Source organism: Aegilops tauschii, chromosome 6, assembly GCF_002575655.3.
Source record: "Aegilops tauschii subsp. strangulata cultivar AL8/78 chromosome 6, Aet v6.0, whole genome shotgun sequence".
Lineage (NCBI taxonomy): Eukaryota > Viridiplantae > Streptophyta > Magnoliopsida > Poales > Poaceae > Aegilops > Aegilops tauschii.
In genome coordinates this window covers 370,161,540-370,181,607 of record NC_053040.3, presented here as the reverse complement: position 1 = coordinate 370,181,607, position 20,068 = coordinate 370,161,540, and the positions used below count along the sequence as shown (strand labels likewise).

The following is a 20,068-nucleotide window of genomic DNA, read 5'->3' as shown; positions in this document are numbered from 1 at the left end:
AATGCATCATCATAATGAGCTCAATGTGACTAAGGAGTTAGCCACGGGATCATGCATTACGGTACGAGTAAAGAGACTTGCCGGTAACGAGATTGAACAAGGTATTGGGATACCGACGATCGAATCTCGGGCAAGTAACATACCGATTGACAAAGGGAATTGTATACGGGATTGATTGAATCCTCGACATCGTGGTTCATCCGATGAGATCATCGTGGAACATGTGGGAGCCAACATGGGTATCCAGATCCCGCTGTTGGTTATTGACCGGAGAGGCGTCTCGGTCATGTTTGCATTTCTCCCGAACCCGTAGGGTCTACACACTTAAGGTTCGGTGACGCTAGGGTTGTAGAGATATAAGTATGCGGAAACCCGAAAGTTGTTCGGAGTCCCGGATGAGATCCCGGACGTCACGAGGAGTTCCGGAATGGTCCGGAGGTGAAGAATTATATATAGGAAGTCAAGTTTTGGCCACTGGGAAAGTTTCGGGGGTTATCGGTATTGTACCGGGACCACCGGAAGGGTCCCGGGGGTCCACCGGGTGGGGCCACCTATCCCGGAGGGCCCGATGGGCTGAAGTGGGAAGTGTTGGAAATATGCCCTAGAGGCAATAATAAATGGTTATTATTATATTTCTTTGTTCATGTTAATTGTCTATTGTTCATGCTATAATTGTATTATCCGGAAATCGTAATACATGTGTGAATACATAGACCGCAACGTGTCCCTAGTAAGCCTCTAGTTGACTAGCTCGTTGATCAACAGATAGTCATGGTTTCCTGACTATGGACATTGGATGTCATTGATAACGGGATCACATCATTAGGAGAATGATGTGATGGACAAGACCCAATCCTAAGCATAGCGCAAAGATCGTTTAGTTCGTTTGCTAGAGCTTTTCCAATGTCAAGTATCTTTTCCTTAGACCATGAGATCGTGTAACTCCCGGATGTCGTAGGAGTGCTTTGGGTGTACCAAACGTCACAACGTAACTGGGTGACTATAAAGGTACACTACGGGTATCTCCGAAAGTGTCTGTTGGGTTGGCGCGGATCGAGACTGGGATTTGTCACTCCGTATGACGGAGAGGTATCTCTGGGCCCACTCGGTAATGCATCATCATAATGAGCTCAATGTGACTAAGGAGTTAGCCACGGGATCATGCATTACGGTACGAGTAAAGAGACTTGCCGGTAACGAGATTGAACAAGGTATTGGGATACCGACGATCGAATCTCGGGCAAGTAACATACCGATTGACAAAGGGAATTGTATACGGGATTGATTGAATCCTCGACATCGTGGTTCATCCGATGAGATCATCGTGGAACATGTGGGAGCCAACATGGGTATCCAGATCCCGCTGTTGGTTATTGACCGGAGAGGCGTCTCGGTCATGTCTGCATGTCTCCCGAACCCGTAGGGTCTACACACTTAAGGTTCGGTGACGCTAGGGTTGTAGAGATACGTGTATGCGGAAACCCGAAAGTTGTTCGGAGTCCCGGATGAGATCCCGGACGTCACGAGGAGTTCCGGAATGGTCCGGAGGTGAAGAATTATATATAGGAAGTCAAGTTTCGGGGGTTACCGGTATTTACCGGGACCACCGGAAGGGTCCCGGGGGTCCACCGGGTGGGGCCACCTATCCCGGAGGGCCCCGTGGGCTGAAGTGGGAAGGGAACCAGCCCCTAGTGGGCTGGGCGCCCCCCCATGGGCCTCCCCCCTGCGCCTAGGGTTGGAAACCCTAGGGTGGGGGGGCGCCCCACTTGCCTTGGGGGGCAAGTCTCCCCCCTTGGCCGCCGCCCCCTCCCTTGATGGGATCTTGGCCGGCGCCCCCCCCCTCCCAGGGGGCCTATATAAAGGGGGGAGGGAGGGCAGCAGTACCACAGCCTCTGGCGCCTCCGTCCTCCCCTGCTACACCTCTCCCTCTCGCAGAAGCACGGCGAAGCCCTGCCGAGACCCGCTACATCCACCACCACGTCGTCGTGCTGTTGGATCTCCATCAACCTCTCCTTCCCCCTTGCTGGATCAAGAAGGAGGAGACGTCGCTGCACCGTACGTGTGTTGAACGCGGAGGTGCCGTCCGTTCGGCACTCGGTCATCGGTGATTTGAATCACGGCGAGTACGACTCCGTCATCCACGTTCATTGGAACGCTTCCGCTCGCGATCTACAAGGGTATGTAGATGCACTCCTTTCCCCTCGTTGCTAGTATACTCCATAGATGGATCTTGGTGAGCGTATGAAAATTTTAAAATTATGCTACGATCCCCAACAGTGGCATCATGAGCCAGGCCTATGCGTAGTTACTATGCACGAGTAGAACACAAAGAAGTTGTGGGCGTTGATGTTGCCAATTCTTCTTGCCGCTACTAGTCGTTTCTTGTTTCGGCGGTATTGTAGGATGAAGCGGCCCGGACCGACCTTACACGTACGCTTACGTGAGACAGGTTCCACCGACTGACATGCACTAGTTGCATAAGGTGGCTAGCGGGTGTCTGTCTCTCCCACTTTAGTCGGAACGGATTCGATGAAAAGGGTCCTTATGAAGGGTAAATAGAAATTGGCATATCACGTTGTGGTCTTACGTAGGTAAGAAACGTTCTTGCTAGAAACCTATAGAAGCCACGTAAAAAATTGCAACAACAATTAGAGGACGTCTAACTTGTTTTTGCAGCATGTGCCTTGTGATGTGATATGGCCAGAAGATGTGATGAATGATATATGTGATGTATGAGATTGATCATATTCTTGTAATAGGAATCACGACTTGCATGTCGATGAGTATGACAACCGGCAGGAGCCATAGGAGTTGTCTTTATTTTTTGTATGACCTGCGTGTCATTGAATAATGCCATGTAAATTACTTTACTTTATTGCTAAACGCGTTAGCCATAGAAGTAGAAGTAATCGTTGGCGTGACAACTTCATGAAGACACAATGATGGAGATCATGATGATGGAGATCATGGTGTCATGCCGGTGACGAAGATGATCATAGCGCCCCGAAGATGGAGATCAAAGGAGCAAAATAATATTGGCCATATCATGTCACTATTTGATTGCATGAGATGTTTATCATGTTTTGCATCTTATTTGCTTAGAACGACGGTAGTAAGTAAGATGATCCCTTATAATAATTTCAAAAAAGTGTTCCCCCTAACTGTGCACCATTGCGAAGGTTCGTTGTTTCGAAGCACCACGTGATGATCGGGTGTGATAGATTCTAACGTTCGCATACAACGGGTGTTGATGAGCCTAGCATGTACAGACATGGCCTCGGAACACCCGCAATACACTTAGGTTGACTTGACGAGCCTAGCATGTACAGACATGGCCTCGGAACACGGAAGACCGGAAGGTCGAGCATGAGTCGTATAGAAGATACGATCAACATGGAGATGTTCACCGATCTTGACTAGTCCGTCTCACGTGATGATCGAACACGGCCTAGTTAACTCGGATCATGTTTCACTTAGATGACTAGAGGGATGTCTATCTGAGTGGGAGTTCATTGAATAATTTGATTAGATGAACTTAATTATCATGAACTTAGTCTAAAATCTTTACAATATGTCTTGTAGATCAAATGGCCCACGTTGTCCTCAACTTCAACGCGTTCCTAGAGAAAACCAAGCTGAAAGATGATGGCAGTAACTATACGGACTGGGTCTGGAACCTGAGGATCATCCTCATAGCTGCCAAGAAAGATTATGTCCTAGAAGCACCGCTAGGTGAAGCACCCATCCCAGAGAACCAAGACGTTATGAACGCTTGGCAATCACGTGCTGATGATTACTCCCTCGTTCAGTGTGGCATGCTTTACAGCTTAGAACCGGGGCTCCAAAAGCGTTTTGAGAAGCATGGAGCATATGAGATGTTCGAAGAGCTGAAAATGGTTTTCCAAGCTCATGCCCGGGTCGAGAGATATGAAGTCTCCGACAAGTTCTTCAGCTGTAAAATGGAGGAAAATAGTTCTGTTAGTGAGCACATACTCAGAATGTCTGGGTTACACAACCGCTTGTCTCAGCTGGGAGTTAATCTCTCGGATGACGCGGTCATTGACAGAATCCTTCAGTCGCTTCCACCGAGCTACAAGAGCTTTGTGATGAACTTCAATATGCAGGGGATGGAAAAGACCATTCCTGAGGTATATTCAATGCTGAAATCAGCGGAGGTGGAGATCAGAAAGGAACATCAAGTGTTGATGGTGAATAAAACCACTAAGTTCAAGAAAGGCAAGGGTAAGAAGAACTTCAAGAAGGACGGCAAGGGAGTTGCCGCGCTCGGTAAGCTAGTTGCCGGAAAGAAGTCAAAGAATGGACCCAAGCCTGAGACTGAGTGCTTTTATTGCAAGGGAAGTGGTCACTGGAAGCGGAACTGCCCCAAATACTTAGCGGACAAGAAGGCCGGCAACAACAAAGGTATATGTGATATACATGTAATTGATGTGTACCTTACCGGTACTCGTAGTAGCTCCTGGGTATTTGATACCGGTGCGGTTGCTCATATTTGTAACTCAAAACAGGAGCTACGGAATAAGCGGAGACTGGCGAAGGATGAGGTGACGATGCGCGTCGGGAATGGTTCCAAGGTCAATGTGATCGCCGTCGGCACGCTGCCTCTGCATTTACCTACGGGATTAGTTCTAAACCTCAATAATTGTTATTTAGTGCCAGCTTTGAGCATGAACATTGTATCTGGATCTCGTTTAATTCGAGATGGCTACTCATTTAAATCCGAGAATAATGGTTGTTCTATTTATATGAGAGATATGTTTTATGGTCATGCCCCGCTGGTCAATGGTTTATTCTTGATGAATCTCGAACGTGATGTTACACATATTCATAGTGTGAATACCAAAAGATGTAAAGTTGATAACGATAGTCCCACATACTTGTGGCACTGCCGCCTAGGTCACATTGGTGTCAAGCGCATGAAGAAGCTCCATGCAGATGGACTTTTGGAGTCTCTTGATTACGAATCATTTGACATGTGCGAACCATGCCTCGTGGGTAAGATGACCAAGACTCCGTTCTCCGGAACAATGGAGCGAGCAACCAATTTATTGGAAATCATACATACCGATGTGTGCGGTCCAATGAGTGTTGAGGCTCGCGGAGGATATCGTTATGTTCTCACTCTCACTGATGACTTCAGTAGATATGGGTATGTCTACCTAATGAAACACAAGTCTGAAACCTTTGAAAAGTTCAAGGAATTTCAGAGTGAGGTTGAGAATCAACGTGACAGGAAAATAAAGTTCTTACGATCAGATCGTGGTGGAGAATATTTAAGTCACGAATTTGGTACGCACTTAAAGAAATGTGGAATCGTTTCACAACTCACGCCGCCTGGAACACCTCAGCGAAATGGTGTGTCCGAACGTCGTAATCGCACTCTATTGGATATGGTGCGATCTATGATGTCTCTTACCGATCTACCGCTCTCATTTTGGGGCTATGCTTTAGAGACTGCCGCATTCACTTTAAATAGGGCTCCGTCGAAATCCGTTGAGACGACACCGTATGAATTATGGTTTGGGAAGAAACCTAAGCTGTCGTTTCTAAAAGTTTGGGGATGCGATGCTTATGTCAAGAAACTTCAACCTGAAAAGCTCGAACCCAAATCGGAAAAATGCGTCTTCATAGGATACCCTAAGGAAACCATTGGTTATACCTTCTACCTCAGATCCGAAGGCAAGATCTTCGTTGCCAAGAACGGGTCCTTTCTGGAGAAAGAGTTTCTCTCGAAAGAAATAAGTGGGAGGAAAGTAGAACTTGATGAGGTGATAGTCACCCCTTCCGAACCGGAAAGTAGCGCAGCGCGGGAACATGTTACTGTGGTGCCTACACCGACTGGGGAGGAAGTTAATGATGATGATCATGAAGCTTCGGATGAAGTTACTGCTGAACTTCGAAGGTCCACAAGGACACGTTCCGCACCAGAGTGGTACGGCAACCCTGTCCTGGAAATCATGTTGTTAGACAACGGTGAACCTTCGAACTATGAAGAAGCGATGGCGGGCCCGGATTCCGACAAATGGCTAGAAGCCATGAAATCCGAGATAGGATCCATGTATGAAAACGAAGTATGGACTTTGACTGACTTGCCCGATGATCGGCGAGCCATAGAAAATAAATGGATCTTTAAGAAGAAGACAGACGCGGATGGTAATGTGACCATCTATAAGGCTCGACTTGTCGCTAAGGGTTATCGACAAGTTCAAGGGGTTGACTACAATGACACTTTCTCACCTGTAGCGAAGCTGAAGTCCGTCCGAATCATGTTAGCAATTGCCGCATTCTATGATTATGAGATATGGCAAATGGATGTCAAAACGGCATTCCTTAATGGCTTCCTTAAGGAAGAATTGTATATGATGCAGCCGGAAGGTTTTGTCGATCCTAAGAATGCTAACAAAGTATGCAAGCTCCAGCGCTCAATCTATGGGCTGGTGCAAGCATCTCGGAGTTGGAACATTCGCTTTAATGAGATGATCAAAGCGTTTGGGTTTACACAGACTTATGGAGAAGCCTGTGTTTACAAGAAAGTGAGTGGGAGCTCTGTAGCATTTCTCATATTATATGTGGATGACATACTATTGATGGGAAATGATATAGAATTCTTGGAAAGTATAAAGGCCTATTTGAATAAGTGTTTTTCAATGAAGGACCTTGGAGGAGCTGCTTATATATTAGGCATCAAGATCTATAGAGATAGATCAAGACGCCTCATTGGTCTTTCACAGAGTACGTACCTTGACAAGATATTGAAGAAGTTCAATATGGATCAGTCCAAGAAGGGGTTCTTGCCTGTATTGCAAGGTGTGCAATTGAGCACGGCTCAATGCCCGACCACGGCAGAAGATAGAGAAAAGATGAGTGTCATCCCCTATGCCTCGGCCATAGGGTCTATTATGTATGCCATGCTGTGTACCAGACCTGATGTAAACCTTGCCGTAAGTTTGGTAGGAAGGTACCAAAGTAATCCCGGCATGAAACACTGGACAGCGGTCAAGAATATCCTGAAGTACCTGAAGAGGACTAAGGATATGTTTCTCGTTTATGGAGGTGACGAAGAGCTCGTCGTAAAGGGTTACGTCGACGCTAGCTTCGACACAGATCTGGATGACTCGAAGTCACAAACCGGATACGTGTATATTTTGAATGGAGGGGCAGTAAGCTGGTGCAGTTGCAAGCAAAGCGTCGTGGCGGGGTCTACATGTGAAGCGGAGTACATGGCGGCCTCAGAGGCAGCACAGGAAGCAGTCTGGATAAAGGAGTTCATTACCGACCTAGGGGTGATTCCCAATGCGTCGGGCCCGATGACTCTCTTCTGTGACAACACTGGAGCTATTGCCCTTGCCAAGGAGCCCAGGTTTCACAGGAAGACCAGGCATATCAAGCGTCGCTTCAACTCCATTCGTGAAAGTGTTCAGAATGAAGACATAGATATTTGTAAAGTACATACGGACCTGAATGTAGCAGATCTGTTGACTAAACCTCTCCCTAGAGCAAAACATGATCAACACCAGAACGCTATGGGTGTTCGATTCATCACAATGTAACTAGATTATTGACTCTAGTGCAAGTGGGAGACTGTTGGAAATATGCCCTAGAGGCAATAATAAATGGTTATTATTATATTTCTTTGTTCATGATAATTGTCTATTGTTCATGCTATAATTGTGTTATCCGGAAATCGTAATACATGTGTGAATACATAGACCACAACGTGTCCCTAGTAAGCCTCTAGTTGACTAGCTCGTTGATCAACAGATAGTCATGGTTTCTTGACTATGGACATTGGATGTCATTGATAACGGGATCACATCATTAGGAGAATGATGTGATGGACAAGACCCAATCCTAAGCATAGCGCAAAGATCGTTTAGTTCGTTTGCTAGAGCTTTTCCAATGTCAAGTATCTTTTTCTTAGACCATGAGATCGTGTAACTCCCAGATGCCGTAGGAGTGCTTTGGGTGTACCAAACGTCAGAACGTAACTGGGTGACTATAAAGGTACACTACAGGTATCTCCGAAAGTGTCTGTTGGGTTGGCGCGGATCGAGACTGGGATTTGTCACTCCGTATGACGGAGAGGTATCTCTGGGCCCACTCGGTAATGCATCATCATAATGAGCTCAATGTGACTAAGGAGTTAGCCACGGGATCATGCATTACGGTACGAGTAAAGAGACTTGCCGGTAACGAGATTGAACAAGGTATTGGGATACCGACGATCGAATCTCGGGCAAGTAACATACCGATTGACAAAGGGAATTGTATACGGGATTGATTGAATCCTCGACATCGTGGTTCATCCGATGAGATCATCGTGGAACATGTGGGAGCCAACATGGGTATCCAGATCCCGCTGTTGGTTATTGACCGGAGAGGCGCCTCGGTCATGTCTGCATGTCTCCCGAACCCGTAGGGTCTACACACTTAAGGTTCGGTGACGCTAGGGTTGTAGAGATATAAGTATGCGGAAACCCGAAAGTTGTTCGGAGTCCTGGATGAGATCCCGGACGTCACGAGGAGTTCTGGAATGGTCCGGAGGTGAAGAATTATATATAGGAAGTCCAGTTTTGGCCACCGGAAAAGTTTTGGGGGTTATCGGTATTGTACCGGGACCACCGGAAGGGTCCCGGAGGTCCACCGGGTGGGGCCACCTATCCCGGAGGGCCCCATGGGCTGAAGTGGGAAGGGAACCAGCCCTTAGTGGGCTGGGGCGCCCCCCCTTGGGCCTCCCTCTGCGCCTAGGGTTGGAAACCCTAGGGGTGGGGGCGCCCCACTTGGCTTGGGGGGAAGCCACCCCCCCTTCCCCCTTGGCCGCCCCCCCCTTGGAGATCTGATCTCCCAGGGCCGGCGCCCCCCCAGGGGTCCCTATATATAGTGGGGGGAGGGAGGGCAGCAATACCACAGCCCCTGGCGCCTCCCTCTCCCCCTGCAACACCCTCCCTCTCGCAGAAGCTTGGCGAAGCCCTGCCGAGATCCCCGCTACATCCACCACCACGCCGTCGTGCTGCTGGATCTCCATCAACCTCTCCTTCCCCCTTGCTGGATCAAGAAGGAGGAGACGTCGCTGCTCCGTACGTGTGTTGAACGCGGAGGTGCCGTCCGTTCGGCACTAGGTCATCGGTGATTTGGATCACGGCGAGTACGACTCCATCAACCCCGTTCATTAGAACGCTTCCGCTCGCGATCTACAAGGGTATGTAGATGCACTCCTTTCCCCTCGTTGCTAGTATACTCCATAGATGGATCTTGGTGATGCGTAGGAAATTTTAAAATTCTGCTACGATCCCCAACAGAAAGGCACCATGGCGCCAACAAACTGAAGATGGTACTTGTTGATGCCAAGTACTAGCCAGAGGACGAAGCATACCACACGATGGACTCATTAATTAGTTGTGGCTCGCATTGAACATTTTGGAGCTTTGTGCCGAGTAGAATTGACAACTCCAATGGAGTGCATTCAGTGGTCATTCAGTGGCTCCTTGACCCGTGCTTAAGCCTCATAATTGAAAAATTGGAGTACTATCCCCAATAGTGATGGTGGTGACCGTTCTGAATAGATCCATATCATTAGGACCCCGTGACCTGTCCGGAGTGGTCCAAGGAAACCCTGCCAATAGAGGCACAACACACTCCCAAATCTAGCAACACCGAGAGACCGTCAAGCTCCTTGGGGTGACAAACCATGTTCTCGTCAATGAGTTGGGTAGGAAGAGGACGAACATATGGAAGATGTCGATGGCAACAAGAACATATTGTGCAAGAGTAACTCTGTCAGTACGGGTGACGTTTCTACTTTTCCAACCTCCTAGCTTAGACCCCGTTTTATCAATAAGGGGTTGGAAATCATTTTATTTTTTAGCTTCCTAAGGTGCAAGAGAAACATCTTGTCCTCATCGGGAAGTGAAGGAGGCAATCTTGCAAACCAACCACTCGGTAACGAATTGATTCTTGTCTTTTTTCAGGTTGGTTAAGAATACAACTAGCATTGGCGAAGCACCTCAGAATTTCAACAATAGTACACATCTCATCAACGTCTGAGTTGGCAAAAAATGACGCACCATCGGCATAAATAGGCAACCTATAGAAACCATTTTTTTCTCTTTAGTCAGCTTGAGGAGGCCCTCGGCGTCTACCTTCATAATGAGCTTTTGTAAGGGTATCTTCTTTTCTTTATTGTCAATGTTTCCTTGTTTACAATCACTATCGTGCAATTTTAGGTTGGCTAAACCTGCAATGTTCCAATCGCATCGTAACACCGGCCTGCTAAACTAGTGTGTCTTGGTTCATAGAGTAACGGCCATGGAGCACCACAAAATTACATAAGGTCTTGCCTCTCCCTACCATGTGAAAGACTAGCTTGATAAGAGGAATCTGCATTTCCTCGTCCCATAATAAATATGACACTAAATCCAACACAAGAGCTAACGTTTTCCTTGTCATTCACCTATGCGCCTGAGCAACTTCAGCGAAAGTCCACACGAGAGCGCAATCCTTGCGACTTCATCACAAGTGATGATGGGAGGTTGCCTGGGGGAGGATTTTTGTACTTCACCCTATCGCACCTCCCATGTTTGGGCCATAAAAGCCCAAAAAGGCATAACAAAAGGGCCCCACGCCGAGGGAATCGACTTCTATAAATGTGCCACCCCCGGTTTCCTTACTAGGGAGCCCAAGGTGACCATGACTCTGAAGACGAGGCGAACTAGGAGAACAAGGTGTTGGTGGGAGAGACAACCTATATTTGGATCATTAGGAATGACAATGTTTTCAGGAATGTGAAAGGTCCACTTTTGCTTCTTGGAGGAGGAATTTTATACATAACATAACTCTGCTAGTTCATAGGACTAAATGTAAACACAGAGATGGTCTTATGAACTGGATTTCTTCTTTACATTAGTTAGACTGATTTCACCTAACCTTACATCTTGTACGTGAGTCTTGGTAGGTATGTATGTATAATTATATATACTTGTAGTTTATGTCTGTAATGATTGCTTTTGGGGAATAAAGGACCATGGGGTTTTTGCCATGCAGTAAATAGTCAAAAAAATATGTGGCCACCCAACTGGAGCAGGGACATGTTCGATCGATGCCAAGACCACTCGAAGCCCAAGATTTACCGAATTAGCCTAGCAAGATAGATCCGATCGAGACATCTCGTCTAGATTGTGCACCCTCAACTTGTCAAGTTCACTCGAACTCGACGAACACACATTGCACTTGATCATTGTGATCACTTAGTGATATAATTATAGACAAGTAGAATTAGGGTTTTAACTCACCGCGCAAGGGCCCGAACAAGGGTAAAATCTGTGTCCCATGTCCATCCAGCAACCGAAAGTTATGTCTCACTACCATACAAATAAACTGTGGTTCCCGCACTTTTGTTAGGTACGTTGTGAGAAACACCTCCACATGAGGAAGTTTCAGCTTTTGTTCGGAGGCGGCGTGTAGGTGATGTTGGTGATGTTACTATAGAGGTCTTATCACCCCAACCGGTTCGTCCCAAGATGGGAGATGGAAGTTGCTTAGGGACCCCATTGTGTTTCTATATCTCAGTTCAGGTCCCCCTGTAAAATCTAGGGACTTATTTTTATTCTTTTTATTTTTTTTATTCGTGGTGTAAGATACATCGTCCCACTGATTTATGTTCAATGCAACACTAGATCTTTTGAGGCCCTTGTTTTTTACTAATGACTTGATGGGTAAATGAAAACGGTGACTCCAGTTTGATCCTTTTCTTCCTCTTGGGCACAAATGCTCTAGGATTTTTTTTTCCTTGACTCATTCTGGGACATTTTTTCCATTGTAGATAACATCAGACTCAACAGATCAATGTCATCATGCCAACTTATAGAAACTACTCCCTCCGTTCCTAAATATTTGTCTTTTTAGAGATTTCGAATGGACTACCACATACAGATGTATATAGACATATTTTAGAGTGTAGATTCACTCATTTTGCTCTGTACGTAGTCACTTGTTGAAATCTCTAGAAAGACAAATATTTAGGAACGGGGGGGGGGGGGGGGGGGGTAAAATGCAGTCAAAAAAACTTATAGAAACTAAAATGCAATGCAAGGCAAATAATACTCCACTACAACAATGTAGAACATTAAGAATCTAGTCCGTGTTGTCATTGTATCTCTCATTTTTTTTAAATATAGGGTTCTTTGGTCCGCTCATCCTTCCTCCAACTTCTCCCTCCTTTTTTGTCCCCTTTTTGATTTTTTGTGCCCCATATCTGATTTTTACACCGTTTTTCCTAAAAATCGCCTCAACCGACCTACCTCTTATTTTACTTACCAAATAAACCGTTTTCTTTGGTTAGACAATAAATGCTTTAAGTGCTTATCAAATAAAGTCTTATTTTTACACAATCGAATTATTATAGGCTGATAATTTTTTTGGACAAACATATAGGCTGATAAATGACGGCCTAACTACTAGAATATTTACGCACCCGTTACAACGTATGGTGAATTATATCTAGTGAAAGAAATTTTGTTGTATGGAAGAAAAGAAGTTTAGCACGTTGTCAGCCTAATGGTCAGCGTATTCTGAATTATGAATATAACCTTGTAACAACGCTGTTCAAACATAGTTTGAATTAGTTTGACAACACGAAAACCTGCAAACATAAAATATCTAGTACTCGCAATAGAAAAAAGTAAAATATCCCCTAAAAATAAAATCTATAGTACTCCTACTTTTTTTTAGAAAATTTATAGTAAAATATCCTGCAAAAAAATAAGAGTTGGCCAATGCCATCGAATGGAAAAAAGAAAGGGTCGGGCAATGCGTCTGGCCGACTTGCCAAAAGCCCAAAATCCCCTCCTCAAAACCCTACATCTCCACACCACCCCGAAGCCACCGCAGCCCATCGTCCGCGCGACTATAATGCTCGCCGCCTGCGCCTGGAGGCTGTCGCAGCGAGTCGTCACGTTCCTTCCCCGCGTGCGACCCCAAATCCTAAACCCTTTCCCCATGGCCGCCGCCGCCGGCGCCACCTCGCCCAAGCGCCTGAGGGTCTACTCGTCCGCCGCCGGCGACGCCGACTCCTCCAACGGCGCGGGCAACGGCAGGCGCGTGGGGACCCACAACGGCAGCTTCCACTGCGACGAGGCGCTCGGCTGCTTCCTCATCCGCCTCACCTCCCAGTTCGCAGGCGCCGACGTCGTCCGCACACGCGACTCCCAGGTCTGTCGCTTCTTCGCTGGCTCGATTGGCCTGCCATTTCCTGCAAGAAATGTTTCAGCGAATTACGTGGTGGTTGCTTCGGCCAGGTGTACCTGTGTGGGAGCACCGTTTGCTTGCTAAGATTTGTAAAATTTCGGGATGTATTAGCTTGCAGTTACATCCGGATATACTGCTTTAACTCATTATTGGACTTAATTTTGCATCTGGATAGGTACTGTATGACAGTATGAATGTGAAACTGTAAACTGAAACCCTGCAATTCCTTTTTTTTTTGTGTGCTACGATCTCCTAGTGTCATCTACTACAGAAAGTCATGAACTCCATCTTGTCCACATCTCATGCTTACTATTGCCATGTAGTTAAGATGTTTTCTTGTGTCTAAATAGCATGATTTCTTATCTCATGGCCCCTTTTAGTTTGCAGTTCGTGTCAGTTCTACAATTAGTGTTATGTGAGACTATGAAGTTGTCTTAATGTGGGCAGCTGCACTTCATCTGGTTGGGTTTGCTTACGAAATCCCACTTGTATATGATGCAGCAAAAATATTTAAAAATATGCATTGTCATCTATTGTATTCAGTTATGCGCTTATTTCTATATTACCTTTTCTTGTGGAACTTCTCTAGATCCTTGATTCGCTGGAGGCCGTGCTTGACGTTGGTGGTGTCTATGATCCCAGCCGGCATCGCTATGATCATCACCAGAAGGGCTTCAACGAGGTCTTTGGACATGGCTTTAACACGAAACTTAGCAGTGCTGGGCTTGTTTACAAGGTACTTCCCATAGATTATGAGGATCTTGAAACAATAATTCTTTTCCATTAGAAGCTAGTTGTAAAATTGGCAACATCTGCTTCAAATGGGTACCAATCGCACTACATAACTAGGTGGACTCATTGGGGGATTTGTTACTGGATATTATGAATTTTCATAGCAAACTTTGTCTTATGTATGCACAGCCTTTTCACAATTTGCTAGTTCATTGAAGGTTATAAGATGCAACTGATCGACTGTAACTGTTACTTTATATTCCAAATGTTAAAATGATGGTTTGCTTATCATTTGTTTTTTTATACTGCAGCATTTTGGTAAGGAGATAATTGCAAAGGAGCTTCAGCTTAATGAGGAGCATGAAGATGTTCACCGCGTGTATCTTGCCATATACAAAAGCTTTGTTGAGGTGTGAATTTAAACTCATAGCCAGCTGTGAAATTTATATTTGTACTTTTTTTAATATGGAAACTTTGATTAAAGGGTAGGAGCATGACTGTTAACTAAGAATTAGCAGTACCAGCTGTGAAGTTTATCAGCTTAGTTTTCTTAATTTAATTTATGAACTTAGGATTGCGTAAGCATAGGGATACTGAGGGAGGGAGTTCCAGAATCTACACTTGTTCCTGAATTGTTTTTGTGTTGCTACAATGTTCGAAATTATCAACTTAACATGCCCCCTTACTTCCTTCGTGACCTCCCACTACTTCATCTACCGAAATGATTAGGCAGATCTCGTTTTTTCTAGCATTAAACCTGCTCATGATCCTTTAGAGTCTGTAGTTAGCTTTAACGTATAGATGCGGGTTGGCTTAATTGGGGTTGGTTTGGAAAGATGCACTGTATGTTGGCTAAACATGGTTGCAGTCGGCTGCTTGTAGCTGGCTGTGTGGTTCAGAAATGTTTCTTCCAGGGGTAATATAGGCCTACATTATCAATCAGTTGACAAGTTCTATACTTACCCTCAAAGGTTTGCAAGTTAATAAGGCGTAGAGAACCTCAGTATATGAATTGGTATCTGCCATCAATTTTCTGAGACACATCCCGTTGTCCTTATTTTATTCGCTTGTTTGTTTGTCTACTGTTTGTCTTAATTACCCAATACAATATGATGTGCCAAAGAAGCAATATCTTTTATGTAACAGGCACTTGATGCAATCGATAATGGAATCAATCAATATGATACAGAGCAAACCCCCAAGTATGTGAACAATACACACTTGTCTTCACGTGTTGGGCGCCTTAATCCAGACTGGACTGATCCAGATCAATCACCTGAGAAGGAAAATGCTGCATTTCAACAGGCGATGGCTCTTGCCGGAAGTGAGTTTATGGAGGTATGACTTATGCCTGTTTAGTCAGTTGATGTGTTCTATTCATCCACTGCTTAAGGACTTATTAAACTATGTGTGCTATATCTCTGTTTTTTTTCCAAATGGGGCTGTCCTGAATTCCATTAGTCCCTAAGCAGAACATCTCCTGTTTGTATGACTATATTTTCGCTTTCATTGCCAGAGTGTCCGCTTTCATGTTAAGTCGTGGCTACCTGCAAGATCTATTGTCATGGAGTGTTTGCTGTCAAGAGGAAATGTTGATCCAAGTGGAGAAATCATGGTTTTAGATAGATTCTGCCCGGTAAGATCTTGGTAGTTTTTGGACTATATCCATTTTCGTCCTATGCACAACTGTGTTTTTGTTCTGTTGGTCTGTGATGCGCATGGAAGCCATAAATGATTAAATGTTATACCTAGTCTGGTTATGCCAGTCTTTAGTGTGCTCAATATTTTTGCGTTTTCCACCTGAAGCCATGTTTTTATCATGCTGTAGAAGTGTTGAAAACTGTTACATAACAAGAACTTTAGCTGATGCTTCGAAGTACCGGCCCAGGATGTTTGCTGCTTTTTTGCCGATTGCATTAGTTATTCAATATTTATTAGTTTATTACTAGTTTTATGTTTTTTCTTCTTTAAACTTATTTCAGCAAGTGCTTTGTTTAATTATTAACTGCCTGGTGTATTGAAGTGTGATGTGATAATACTAAAATTACCGGTGCATTAACCTGAACGCTTCTCCATTATGGCAGTGGAAACTTCATCTGTTTGAGCTAGAGCAGGAGCTGAAGACTGATCCTCTGACCAAGTATGTGCTGTATGAGGTAAGAAATGTGGCCCCTTCCGGGTTATCCAATATGAATTTCGTCGAGTACTTCTAGTTTTCTTTGGACAGTGTGAGTACACTTGTGCATAGTAACCACCAAGAATGCTAATATGGAAATGAAGTGGTGTAATGCTTTAAAGTTGTAATAATGCTGGTTTTGCAGCCAGCATTGCGATAAACTTTCTTCGCATGTTTTCGTTTTTTTTGTTTGAACTAGTTTCTTCCTAGCATGTTTTTTGTTTCACCAGATTTCATACATATGTTGGCTTCGTCTGCATAACTGCAGGATGAGAGGAGCAAAGGCTGGCGAGTGCAGGCCGTCTCTGTTGCACCTGACAGATTCGAGAGCCGGAAGGCTCTTCCAGAGAAGTGGAGGGGCATGAGAGATGATGAACTGTCGAAGGAAACCGGCATCCCTGGCTGTGTGTTCATCCATATGAGTGGCTTCATTGGTGGGAACAAGACCTACGAAGGAGCGCTGGAAATGGCAAGAGCCGCCCTCAAATGCTAATTCAACCAAAGCAACAAGCAGTAAAACAGTCTTACCCATGCTACGACTGATTGAGGTTCATATGCAGCGCTGCACTTGCACCAATTTTACCATTGACTAGTTGGCATTTGAATATGTACGTTCCGTGGCATAAAACATCCACCTGATAGCAGAGATTGGTTATCTTATCCGTATGAGGCTGAACAAGTAGAGTTATATTTGATGAAAGACGATGAAACTCATTAATTTCTTGCCCTTCACCAGTGTTTCATTACTGCTACAAGCATAAGCGACTGAATAACTGTATCTTACATTATCTGCAGTTTGGCAGCTGCAAGAAGATTAGTAAAAGGTGAACATCTGAATAGTAATTTGCAGACGAAGAATACGACGGTGAAACACTATGGGATGCCTGTACGTAGACTAGATACAACCTTATGCACGAGCTATGCAAAGCAAGGACAAGAATTTTACAGACATTTCAACAGTTTTGGGTTCTGAACGACGCGGTCACGTCTTGACACGCTTGGCGTCCGCATAAGCAGTCTCCAGGTCCCCCAGGAAGAAGAGGATCCGGTCAGATATCTGCCGCTTCTCCGCTTCAGCGCCCTGCGGCTGCGCGTCCTTGGCGTCGCAGCTCGTGCCCAGGTAGCTTTGGATCTCGCCTTGGTAGATCAGGTAGTAGTCGTTTCCCTCCCTGATGATCCTGACGCCCCTGGAAGACAACACAAGGGAGGGGATGGATGGCCTTCGAGTCGCTCACATACTACACTCATTCACGTATGCTACGCTGAACTCTGAAGTACGGTAGTGAAGTCTGTGGTGACGAGGAACTTACAGGCCGTATCGGTCGCATCGGTCCTGCACGACGAAGACGTCCTTCCAGGGCTTGGCGCCCTCCGGCTCCGGCGCGTAGAAGGCCGTGGCGTCCGCTCCCCACCTGTCCTGGAACAGCTTGCGCCACAGCTCGTCGTCGCAGGTCAACGCGTTCCACTTCCGGCAAACTACAATTTCGGCAATTCAGGCCACCGCAAGCTCTGAATTATGCTATAGAAGAACAGGAAATGCCATGATAAGGAGTAACGGAGACCGCCGAGGAAGAACCAAGAAGGATGCCATGGCAACATAAGAAGCAACGGAGGACTCTTTTTTTTTGAAACGGAAGAAGTAACGGAGGACTTTCGATACTCCTAGCTCATAATAGGATGTTGACATATAAGAAGTAACGGAGGAGTTTGATTGAAGGCGGCGAGCGAGCGAACCTTGGGGAGCGGCGGCGAGGGACTGGTGATCGAGGAGGTGGAAGATCTTGAAGCACAGCTCCCCTGGCAGCACGTCCATCGGGGGAATCACGGGGAGCTCCGAGGGAGAGCGAGCGCGCGACGACGACGATGACGAGCGGTGAGGAGTGGAAGAGGGTGAGGAGGACGTGAGGGGAACATGCGGCAAGGGGAAGCAAAGGTCGTTGGCCCCGCCTCCCGGTGGTTAGATAGATGCAACGGCTTGCGGTCCCTCCCCGTGTAGTAGAAAGCAGAGACGGCCGGGCCTTCTCGTGGCTGACGCGCGGGTCCCACGGAGGCCGGCGGTGCGTGGTGTCCCTGGCGGTCAGAGGGGCGGCGTATACCCGGGTTGTCTTTTGCCTGCGTCGTGCGCTCGTGGTGGTAGATAGAGCGGCGATATGACACCTCGCATGCGGTGGCACGCCCGCATCTGGCAAATCTCGCGCCAACACGCAGATCGCGTCACGTGTGCCACCACCGCTCTGCCGTGGCCGGCGCGACTGGCTTGCTCGGTTTTTTTTTCTTCCACGGTAATCTCCAAATGCAATCCACAAATTATCTGGAAGGGCATGAACGCGAGACCGTCATTCAATGTTATTCTATATATATCTATTGATAAATTTAAATTTAAATTTACTCCGATCCACACATCGCGTCGATAGCATGCCCGATCACTATAAAAAAAGTCAAGTATGTTTATCTTTTACATGTCCGAATCTAAAAGAACATCAATCCGGTAATCCGTGTAATTTTCTGCTCTATCGGACCAGCAATCCCAGCCATGTGCTTCCCGATCAAGGTGCCGTCGCCACCGCCGCCGCATACACAACCTTCCCATCCTCCTCCGTCGCCTTCGCCGCATCCTCATTCTTCGCCGCCGCCAACTGATTTTTCTCCCGCTGCACGATCATTCTTGCGTCGGCATCCAAAGATTCCACATTCAATGTCAACATCTTAGCGTCCTCCGCATTGGCGGCGATCTTCACCTTCTTTTCCTCGAGCGCAACCTTCCTCTATTCGATCATGGTTCTCCTCTCTTCGAGTTTGAGCTTCTTGTCCGTCGCCTCAATCAACGATTTGAACCTCTCCGCCTTCTTCTCCTCCTTGATGTCCGAGCGCTTCACGCATGCCTCCTCCTTCTTCGCCAAGATGTCCTTGAACCTCTCCGTTAGCTTGGCCGCCGCACTCTCGCTTCGCCCTTTCCTCCTCCCACTTCTTCCCTGGTAAATTTTTTCTAACCTTCTTCGACGGTTCTTGGGTTGGGTCGGTAGGTTCACCAGTTTCTTTTTTGTTGGCTTGGGCGGCGGTCTTGGCTATGAAAAGGTTCCACTTCGGTTGCCCATTCAACTTCAACCAACAATGCATGACGGTGAAGTCCTTCTTCTCCAACTTCTTGTACACCAAACAAGCACGAGAAGGCTGCAAAACAATGCATATCTAGCTAGTGAGCCACAAAACAAAATGCATGTCCAGCTAGTGATTAACAAAACTATGTGTATCCGTGAGCAACAAAAGAATGCATGTCCGACTAGTGACCAACTTACTTGCTCGGTGATTTATGCACCGCTAGGCCACTGCACGATGAGATGCTTCAAGTGCTTGCAGTACTTGGACACGACCTCTTGGATGGTGTACCATTGATGGTTGAGGGACTTCCATTCACGGTTGCGGATGACCGTGTCGGAGTAGGGCACGAGACGCTTGTGTTCATGGAACCATATGTAAATGTTGTTCCAAAAGGTTGTGCCCTTTTGCTCCGTGCCATGGAGAGGATCAAGGCTAGTGCCCAACCGTGCACCGCCCAACTGCTCGTCCTCCCGCATGTTGAAGCTTTCTCCTCTACCCTTCTTCTTCTTCAGATTGGCAGCTGTATCGGCGGGATCATTGTCCTCGCTGTCATCCCCATCCTCCTCCTCCCCCTCCAGCTACTGTTGTCCGGCGGCCCAATGCTGTTGTTGTGTGTCCACGCCCGTCTGGGTGTAGTGTAGAAGTGCATGCTCTAACCAATGCAACCAAAAGACCGATCTGATGGAAGAGACTAGGCAATATATTTATACGTCAACACTCCCCCTCACGTGTGGCTCCCTCAGCCTTAAATGTGGACCGAAAGGGGACTCCAACTTAATTGCCCCTGTCGGGTCTTGAACT

General features: G+C 46.4%; 2 protein-coding genes across 2 annotated transcripts; one reads left to right on the top strand and one right to left on the bottom strand.

Annotated features, from left to right (window-relative positions):
* The first annotated feature begins 12,807 nt into the window (after nucleotides 1-12,807).
* LOC109741370 (MYG1 protein C694.04c) lies at nucleotides 12,808-16,900 on the top strand. The gene is made up of 7 exons (XM_020300451.3): nucleotides 12,808-13,224; nucleotides 13,850-13,996; nucleotides 14,304-14,402; nucleotides 15,139-15,330; nucleotides 15,509-15,628; nucleotides 16,077-16,148; nucleotides 16,437-16,900. Exons 1-7 carry the CDS (start codon nucleotides 12,823-12,825, stop codon nucleotides 16,659-16,661), a joined length of 1,257 nt encoding a protein of 418 aa, XP_020156040.2. The 5' UTR covers nucleotides 12,808-12,822; the 3' UTR covers nucleotides 16,662-16,900.
* On the bottom strand, nucleotides 16,859-18,143 carry LOC109741371 (F-box protein SKIP31). The gene is made up of 3 exons (XM_020300452.4): nucleotides 17,903-18,143; nucleotides 17,479-17,644; nucleotides 16,859-17,355 (listed from the first exon to the last, which is right to left on the bottom strand). Exons 1-3 carry the CDS (start codon nucleotides 17,979-17,981, stop codon nucleotides 17,151-17,153), a joined length of 450 nt encoding a protein of 149 aa, XP_020156041.1. The 5' UTR covers nucleotides 17,982-18,143; the 3' UTR covers nucleotides 16,859-17,150.
* Between the last annotated feature and the right edge of the window lie 1,925 nt (nucleotides 18,144-20,068).